At 43.0% G+C, this 10,119-nt stretch overlaps 1 protein-coding gene across 1 annotated transcript; it reads left to right on the top strand.

Annotated features, from left to right (window-relative positions):
* The first annotated feature begins 3,040 nt into the window (after positions 1 to 3,040).
* On the top strand, positions 3,041 to 5,455 carry LOC109770764 (adenosylhomocysteinase). Its single transcript, XM_020329470.4, has 3 exons — positions 3,041 to 3,881; positions 4,409 to 4,945; positions 5,033 to 5,455. The coding sequence occupies exons 1-3, from the start codon at positions 3,171 to 3,173 to the stop codon at positions 5,240 to 5,242; spliced, it is 1,458 nt and encodes a 485-aa protein (XP_020185059.1). The 5' UTR covers positions 3,041 to 3,170; the 3' UTR covers positions 5,243 to 5,455.
* The last annotated feature ends 4,664 nt before the right edge of the window (positions 5,456 to 10,119 follow it).

Here is a 10,119-nt window from a genome sequence, read left to right as displayed (position 1 = left end):
ATTTAACTTTGTGCAGAGACCCAACAATGGTAACATGTTTGTAGTTACGAGGTGTTGTCTTCAACCTCGGGCTCTGTTGACGTAGGGATCTGGACCCTGCTGGTCGAATGTTTCGAACAAACCATTGCTTGTGAATCCGCAACCTAAATTTAAGAAAAAAGGAACACTTGAATCTGAAGAAGTTCGCCGGGCGATGAGATATTTGCTATTTGCTCTGGCCAAATATTTCTGGTCCACGAGCACAAAATTACGCCGAACATTGTCAATTTGTCACTGATGGGGTAGGCGCAGACCGATGAGATCATGCGTAGAAAGCATGTCGACACCGGCAGGCAACGATGGACCCGAATTGCTACCCTCACCCCCCATTTACGTTAGCTGGCATGATGGGTACACCAGCCAGTACTGCCGAAAGAGGAGGGAGTACGTGGCGCTTCAGCCGCTAGGGGGTTGGTGGAGGAGTGGACTGGTGGGGTGGGGTGGGGTGGGTGCCCATCCCACACCAGGATTTTCTGTGGAGATGCGCAGCGTAAATGTCCCCTTCGCGGTTGTTGCAGTCAATGTGTTGTGGCCAACCAAAAAGCTCAGATCTCTCTCTCCCCCCTCGGAAAGAAAATTAAAAGCTCAGATCTCTCCTCACCAACCACATGTGCGGGTGCACCTACCGATCCAGATTGTGGAAGGGCACCCATCTCCTTCCACGATGCACAATCATTTTCAATTTTAAGTTGTTATTTGTGGTAGGTGGTGGTAGGCAGGGGAAATTTCTTTGCTCCTACAGTACGTAGGCATGCGCAATCAGTATCTTCTTTGAAAATACAACCAAATAACATATTACTAGATGAAGAGAATATTGGATACAAAATCGGCATTAAAGAGAAGGAATATCACAACTAAAACCGCAAGCTGAAATGTCCACGCGGAAACCCCAACCAAACTCGTCGTTCGCGTGGACAACATCGAGAAATTCAGTCGGTGAAACACCTATAAAGAATTGTAGAGGATCGAAACTAATTTAATCGATGCAATAACTTATCACATCATAATAGGGATTGTCTATGGCACCAAGCATGTCGAGTCGGGCACCACCCCGATCTTGACGGGCACTTGCGTCGGCATCGCTAAACCAAGACGCATGCCTTGCTCGCGTGGGCTCGAAAGAATGGTTTTGTTGAATAAGGTGATGTTGTCGTGGACGATGCACATGGAGCCCCATCCATATACAATAGAAAGAACAAACCCGTCGCCTATGAAGAATGACATAGACAAAAAAATTCCGAACCTCCTTGGCAATGCTGCACAAAGTGTCACTCAGATAAGATAAGAGGAGGAGGATTTTTATTAGAAACAATAACCATCGCTATAAGGACAAATCCTAGCAAAGAAAATCTTACCATGCACTGACAAGAGATGAGAACACACTGGCAATGACCATTGGCAAAGTGGGAGGGGCAAATTGATCTGGCGGCGACTATGGTTTCTTTCTACACTAGCAGTAGTCCTTCATTGTATACGCCATCATAATTAAGTGTAGCATGTTTAATCATACATGCAATTTGCTCTCCATATAAATATCGATAATGAACCATGTGAAAAAAGACTACACCATGTGAATTTTAAAATAGAAAATTTATAGCTATTTCGCAAAGCCTCAGCCAGCCGATCAACATGGAAACAACAACGAGTTTTTTCTTGGTCAACGCTCTTAGGTATGGTTTCTCCACAGTCGAGCATAGCATGAATCGCCTTCATGATTTGCGCTGCCACCTGATCTAACTTCGCAACCATGTGCGCCGCCAAGGCTACGGCGCATGTGCACCTTTGCACTCACATCAGACCAAGACATTTCTTTGAACCTTTTGTGCTTGCATGAGGCACCTTCTTTGGATTTCACTTCCATATTTTTTTTGCCGATGTGTAGTTGAATATATTGCACTACAACTTGATGGCTTACTTCATGGTTTGCTCTAAGATATTGCCAAAATACATAAGGATTGCTTTTGAGCCTAGTTATGGAGTGGAAAGTTGTGTCGAGTCTAGTTACCAAAATACATAAGGATTGCTTTTAATTGGTGTATTTTCACCATCCAAAGTGTTCAAACCCGAACCAAGATGGGATAAGTTGAACACCTTTTATTCACGTTTATTGCTTCTGACTTGGTTCATCGTCGTAATGAGATGGGGTATAGAAGGAAAATGTTGTTCAACATTGATTTATGGGAAAATGGCGTGTCATCGAGCCTTCGTGCTCGGGACCGTGCCTACTGTAGGTCTAGGTCTTGGCTGTTAGGGCCCCACATGGCTGGCGGTGTGACTTCAGCAACAGTGGCGACACCGATGACGAATAAGTGTGCTCCAAATCCCCTGTTGATGTCGCGATTTCCTTCTGTCATCAGAGATGTATCCCGAAACCCATGTGTGCTCGGGCTAGGTCTTGGATCAGGATCACCCATTTTAGACTTTTAGTCTAGTACGAGACGGACCGATGATGCATTTGCGGTATCGATGTGGGCTTTAGGTCTTAGGTGAAGGGTGGTAGCCATCCTCTCCTCCCTTTTGTGGTGGCGAAGACAACAAGGTTTACATGGGTGTGCCTTTCGACCCAACATCGATTTCTCCGCGACTTGTGGATCCACGTTGTTTTTGCTTCTCGTCAGAATTCCGTGAATTCTCGGCTACATGCGCGGATATTACCTTCTTGTTCAGGCCGTGGCGGAACTCCATCGGCGACATCGACATGTGTGGGTTGGCGGCGATGAAGGAGTTTTGAGAACCAGATTATGTTTTCTTTTTCTCAGGGACTTCTTGCAATGACGCTTCTCTAATTTGAGCCTTGACTGTTGACTCGTTTGAAAAATAATAATATCCAGCTGGCCCAGGAGATAAAAGCGAACGGACCACAGGGTGAATTTTGCAAAATACTATCTCAGCCGGTAGGGTTTTCCTGACAAATCTCGTGGTGGTTTGGTGAGGCGCGCCTCGGACCGTCGATACGAAATCGAACGGACTGGATCGGAAACAATGCGGAATTTTAGAATGTGGGTACGCCATTTTCGCCGGACCCGTTCCCCATAAAACCCTCCTCACCCCCACCCTCTACCATCGCCGCCTCCTCCCATCACTCCTCTTCCTCCTCCTCCTCTGCCAGATCCAATCCACCAACCTTCTCCATGGCGCTCTCCGTGGAGAAGACCTCGTCGGGCCGGGAGTACAAGGTCAAGGACCTCTCCCAGGCCGACTTCGGGCGCCTCGAGCTCGACCTCGCCGAGGTCGAGATGCCCGGCCTCATGGCCTGCCGCACCGAGTTCGGCCCCTCGCAGCCCTTCAAGGGCGCCCGGATCTCCGGCTCCCTCCACATGACCATCCAGACCGCCGTGCTCATCGAGACCCTCACCGCCCTCGGCGCCGAGGTCCGCTGGTGCTCCTGCAACATCTTCTCCACCCAGGACCACGCCGCCGCCGCCATCGCCCGCGACTCCGCCGCCGTCTTCGCCTGGAAGGGCGAGACCCTCGAGGAGTACTGGTGGTGCACCGAGCGCTGCCTCGACTGGGGCGCCGGCGGCGGCCCCGACCTCATCGTCGACGACGGCGGCGACGCCACGCTGCTCATCCACGAGGGCGTCAAGGCCGAGGAGGAGTTCGAGAAGTCCGGCAAGGTCCCCGACCCGGAGTCCACCGACAACCCCGAGTTCAAGATCGTCCTCACCATCATCCGCGACGGGCTCAAGACCGACGCCCACAAGTACCGCAAGATGAAGGAGAGGCTCGTCGGCGTCTCCGAGGAGACCACCACCGGCGTCAAGAGGCTCTACCAGATGCAGGAGTCCGGCACCCTCCTCTTCCCCGCCATCAACGTCAACGACTCCGTCACCAAGAGCAAGGTATACTTCCTTCCCTGGTTCCCATTTTCCATTTCAGATCTGATGCTCCGTTTCTACTTGTTTGAGCGTAGTAGTATTGTTGTAGTAGTTTACATGTTTATGTTGTAGATCTGATATTGTAACATCTAGATCTCGTTGTTGCCTAGTTTAGATGCTGCTTCGTGGTGAAGCAGCGGTGGAGTACTAGGCCTGGATCTGTATCTTTGTCTTTGGGTTTAGTGTTTGTTACTCTGGTTGTTGACTAACTAATGATAACATTAGTCGCATTGTTTTCTGGATCTGACGGCCTGGGAGGGTCTAATTATAGGGTAACCTGCCTACCAAATATTATTATTTCACTGCACTCATTTGAGCATGAAACACTACTGTGCCATGCACTGAATTATGTGATTTGCCCGGTGTAGTTTTTTAAAAATGTAATCTTGTTCTGTTTTAATCGAAAGGTAGAATTCAATGGCATTTTCACCTTGATAACAATTACTAATCTATGTCGTAATAAAACACTAATATATGTTTCTCCTCAACAGTTTGACAACCTTTACGGTTGCCGTCACTCGCTCCCTGATGGTCTTATGAGGGCCACTGATGTTATGATCGCCGGCAAGGTTGCCGTGGTCTGCGGTTATGGTGATGTTGGCAAGGGCTGTGCCGCCGCACTCAAGCAGGCTGGTGCCCGTGTGATCGTGACAGAGATTGACCCCATCTGTGCCCTTCAGGCCTTGATGGAGGGTATCCAGATCCTCACCTTGGAGGATGTTGTCTCTGAGGCTGACATCTTTGTGACCACCACTGGAAACAAGGACATCATCATGGTCGACCACATGAGGAAGATGAAGAACAACGCCATTGTCTGCAACATTGGTCACTTTGACAATGAGATCGACATGAACGGCCTTGAGACCTACCCTGGTGTCAAGCGCATCACCATCAAGCCCCAGACTGACCGCTGGGTCTTCCCCGAGACCAAGACTGGCATCATTGTTCTTGCTGAGGGTCGCCTGATGAACCTTGGATGTGCCACTGGCCACCCCAGCTTCGTCATGTCCTGCTCATTCACCAACCAGGTATGATTAATGCGCAGTCTCCTGTCAACCAATCAGTTAATAACTGCTACAACCATGTGCTGACATCCAATTTTGCGCTTGTTGCAGGTTATTGCTCAGCTTGAGTTGTGGAACGAGAAGGCCACTGGCAAGTACGAGAAGAAGGTGTACGTTCTCCCCAAGCACCTCGACGAGAAGGTCGCGGCCCTCCACTTGGGCAAGCTCGGCGCCAGGCTGACCAAGCTCACCAAGTCCCAGTCTGACTACATTAGCATCCCAGTTGAGGGTCCGTACAAGCCTGCGGCCTACCGGTACTAGTGTGTCCAGCACGACTAGCGGCTGGCCTGAGCCTGAGTCGGAGCAGCGGCACCAACGGGAACTCTTATCAACTATCATGTTTCCCTTCTATTATCTTACATGCTGTCTCTTAGGCGGAGGATTTGTTATTGTGGTTATGTTTTGAGCCTTGTGAGGGTTGGGAGAGGCGGCGTTTGCTTTTGCCCAGAAATAATGGCATTATTATTGGTTTAAGTGAGGTGGTGTGCTTTTCCAGATACAGTTTTGTCTCGTTTGTTCTACCATGTCTGAAATCCTCTGCAAGCTGTTGCTCATATTTTTGTGTGTTTTGTTAATGATCCTGGCCGTGCATGTTTGTTTGTCCCTGAAGTTTTTATTTGAGGGGTGTACAAGTAGTCTTATGTCACAAATAATGTCATCAGAAATTTCTTTTGAATTGAATTCAATGGTGTATTTTGTTGGTTAATGTAAAAACATAGAAGACCATTATAATTTCTTTTGAATATGAATTTGGATCTGTCTAGGACACATCTAGATGTGTTCTAGTTCTTGCATATCTAAGTGATAAAATCAAACTTAAAAGTTCTTGCATATCTAAGTGACAAAATCAAACTATCAAACTAAAAAGAAAAAGAAAAAGACAATAGAAAATGCCTGCATGAATCTTCACACGTAAAATCAATGATATAGGACTTTTTGTTGACAAATAGAAACAACTTTATTAATTGAAAATAGCGGTTACATCGTCTGTTAAAAATGTTACAATAAACCAAAAATTTGTCGCAAGTGTTACAATAAACCAAGAATTTGTTGCGAATTTTTTTTTCTAGCTAGCAATTTCATGAGCAACCATGTTGGCTTCTCTATTACAATGTTCAAACCTAGCGAGAGAAAAGTCACAAGCCAAAAAATAGCAATCATCAAACACCGTCATCGCCATTCCCGCAAACCTACCTTCATTCTACATGGTATCAATTACTTCCATATTATCAAAGTAATAACAAGCCAATTGCATCCCACCTTTTGTGCAAGACATAATCCAAATCTAGGAGCTGGAGCTTCTGCTACCAGAGCATCAGCACACTATTCAATCTTCCAATTTTCGCCAACAGTGAATTTTTCTTTGTCATCTATACAACGCCAGCCGCGCCCCTCAACAGATCACGATCAAGGATGCATCCACATTCAGTTTAACAAAACCCATGGACGGTCTACTCCAACCCCCTCTTTTCTTGGTTGCGTTAGGGAAGTTTGGTGTGCATCTTGTAATTTTGGCTCATGAACCAGAATACATAAGTACTAGGCAGTATTAGCTATCATTTCATGTGCATTCTTGTGGCCCAATATAGATAAGTCCTAGTCTGGTACAAGGAGTAAGAATTCAAGGACAACCTCTCCCGCACGGTCAATAGCACAAGCCATGTTAATCATCTCGTACATTCCCAATTTTTTCCAAACCTCCTCTGCTTTGCGACAAAGAAATAACACGTGCTTTGTGTCTTCTACTCCCTAGAACAGGAAGGGCATATAGGCGAGACTTTCATGTATCTATTGGCAAGCGTAACACGACACGACAAAGTTCTATGCAACGTACGTCAATTTTTTTTACCTTTGCCAGACACGGTAATTTTCAAATCACGATTATCAATGACATAGGACTTGGATGTGCAATGTGCAATACCTAGGGCACGTCTAGACGTTTTTTAACAAAATTCTATGAATTCACTGTTGTATTTTATGGTGGAATTTCCATTTAATGTGGGAGTACAATATAGTGGGATGGTTTTTTTTTTGTGAATGATATGATCTCTAGAGCCTAGTGCTTCGAATAGTTTTTTTTGAGACAATAGTGCTTTGCCTAGTTTTTTTTGAGACAATAGTGATTTGCCATGATATTGGGGTTCTATCACATCAACTTTCACAGAACGGCCCGAGAGCCATGCCCACTAGAGAATGGAAAATCAGGCCCAAATAATGCGTAGACATAAAAAACCATACTTATATGATTTTGTATTTAAAAATGTTAAACATGCATATAAATTTTTTCCTGAGGTATACAAAAAATGTACATTGTACGTGATAAAAAAAACTTAGTGCCACTAAAAAATGCTCACCATGTATTAAAAATGTTGACTATTATTAAGAAAAGTTAGTATTGTATTTAAAATGTTAAACATATATTAAAAGTGTATTATACATATAGAAAACATAAACAATGTGTAACGAAAAAGTAGACATACAAAATTATATGTTTAAAAAATATTAATCATGTATTTAAAAATGTTAAATGTTTATATAAAATATGTTCTAATGTGTATGGAAAATATTGAATGTGTGTTGAGAAAGTTGACATGTGTTGAACAAAAAAGAAACTGATGAAAATCGACAAAGAAACCCAATAAAAACAAAAAGGAAAAACAAAGAAAATTTACATTTTTTGAAAAACCGTAGGAAATCGATGTAAAAGAATGGAAATAGAGAAAACCGATAAAAACAACAAAAAGGGAAACTGATGAAAACCAAGAAAAAAGCAAAGAGAAATGAAGATTGACATAAAGAAAAGGAAAAACCCAGTGAAAACCGAGAATGACACAAAGTAAATTAAATAAAAAGAAATAAAATAAAAACCATAGAAAACCGTGAAACAAATAAAGAAAACCGATGAAAAAACAAAGAAAAACCAAAAAATATAAAGAAGATCGATGAAGAAACAAAATGAACCTAAAGAAAAATCTAAAAGAAAATAAAAAGGGAACCAAAACTAGACCAGGGGAAGTCGCCTCGCTCGCTCGACGCGGAGAAGAAAATGGGCTGCCCCAGTAGCCACAGTGCGGTGGAAAAGCTTGAGGCGAGACACCAGATATAGGTTTTGCAGGGCATGAGACTATCGCATGCAAATCCTTTTTGACTTGTGTTGCGTTAAATAGTTGATGTTCGAACAGAGCAACCGAGCTGGGCCGACCCATTGACGTTTTAAAGTTTTGCATGCTGGTTCGGGTTTTGGGAACATGTCCTAGCCCAGGTTTTTATCGATTTTGGAATTTTCTTGAGGGTTCTTGGAATTGTTTCTCTGTCTTGGTTTTAGTGGGTTTTATTTTTGAGGGGCGCTATGCGTCGGGTGGCGGCTCTTTTCAAAAGACTCACCACCTCGGCAATCATTAAATCTGACACCATCCAGCGCCCAACATCCTCCACACCATTGCAACAATGGTAGTGTTGCAGAACCCCGTGCAATAGAGCTCATGTTGCAGAAGAAAAATGTGTAACACAGATGATGTTGCGAAAAAAATGACAGAAACACATATGCAAAGGCACGTGTCGCATGGAGGCGGTAGACCTCGCACGATCCGCCAGCTGAAACGAAGTGTTTTAGAGGGTTCTTGAACTATTTTTTTCTCCCTTGGTTTTTTGCTTTTCTTTTTTCCTTTTTTCGTCCTTTTATTTTCTTTCATAAATTCAATTTTTTTGAAATATGCTCAAAAATCTTAAATATTGATCAGACTTTAAAAAATTGTTAGAAAAAATATTTTTGCATGAAATAATGGCATTATTATTGGTTTAAGTGAGGAGGTGTGCTTTTCTAGATACAATTTTGTCTCATTTATTCTACCATGTCTGAAATCTTTGGCAAGTTGTTGCTCATATTTTTGCATAGTTTATTGATCCTGGTCGCACATGTATGTTTGTCCCTGAAGTTTGACCACAAGTAGTCTTATGTCACAAAACATATGTCATCAGATTTTTTTTGAATATGAATTCTTTTTTTGAGTTGGCTTTTGAATGTGGATTCAATGGTGTATTTTGTTGGTTAAGTCATGTCAGGAAAAGAGCATTCGAAATTCCTTTTGAATATGAATTTTTTAGTGATATCTGAAAATATGGGTAGACCTTAATGGGGTTCTATGAATTTCCCATTAACGCGGGATGGGAGTATAATATAGTGGGAGTTTTTTTGTGAGCAATATGATCTCTAGAAGTCATTCTAGTATCACATCAACTTGTCGTAAAACGGGCCGAGAGCCATGCCCACTAGAGAATGCAAAATCAGGCCCAAATAACATCTAGGGCACGAGAGGCGTGCGTATGCCTCCCAAATCCTATTCAACACCTTCTGCGTTAGTTAACGTGCCTTTCGTTAATTGGCGCCTGAAGGCATTCGAAAACGTGCCAGCCCATCTAAGGTTTCAGTGGGAGGAGCAGGTCTCGATTTTGGGAAGCTTCCCAACTATTTTTTTCGTTTTAGGTATCTAATCGGTTTTGTTCGTTTTCTGCATTCTTTTCTATTTTTCTTGTTAAATGCATGAAACTTTTTCAAATTCGTGAACCTTTTTTCAAATTAGCATGAACCCTTTTCAGATTTTTTTACCTTTTTATGTTTTGTGAACTTTTTTTGCAAATCTAACAATTTTTTTTTTCAAAATTGATGAACTGTTTTCAAATTCAATTTTTTTTCAAATATATGTTTCTTTTCATTTCATGGATTTTTTTTTTCATTTTTTCATTTTGCATGAATTTGATAAGGTAATCCTTTTTTAGTTTACAATGTTTTTCAACAATATTACAAAGAACATGCCAGTTTTTCCTACCACACCAACATCAGAAAAAAAACTACTCCCTCCTTCCCATAATGTAAGATGTATTTTGACACTAGTGTAGTGTCAAAAAAATATTTTACATTATGGCCTCCGTTCCTAAATATAAGTCTTTGTAGAGATTTCATTATGAAGCACATACGGATGTATATAGATGCATTTTAAGTGTGGATTCATTCATTTTGCTCCGTATGTAGTCCATTTAGTGGAATGTGTACAAAAATTTATATTTAGGAACGGAGAGAGTACTTCACAAAACGAGCGAGCGGCTAGCGCCAAGTTGGCCTGCTGGCATGCGTGCGAGCG

This window comes from Aegilops tauschii, chromosome 2, assembly GCF_002575655.3.
Source record: "Aegilops tauschii subsp. strangulata cultivar AL8/78 chromosome 2, Aet v6.0, whole genome shotgun sequence".
Taxonomy (NCBI): Eukaryota; Viridiplantae; Streptophyta; class Magnoliopsida; order Poales; family Poaceae; genus Aegilops; species Aegilops tauschii.
This window is presented reverse-complemented; position numbering and strand designations above follow the sequence as displayed.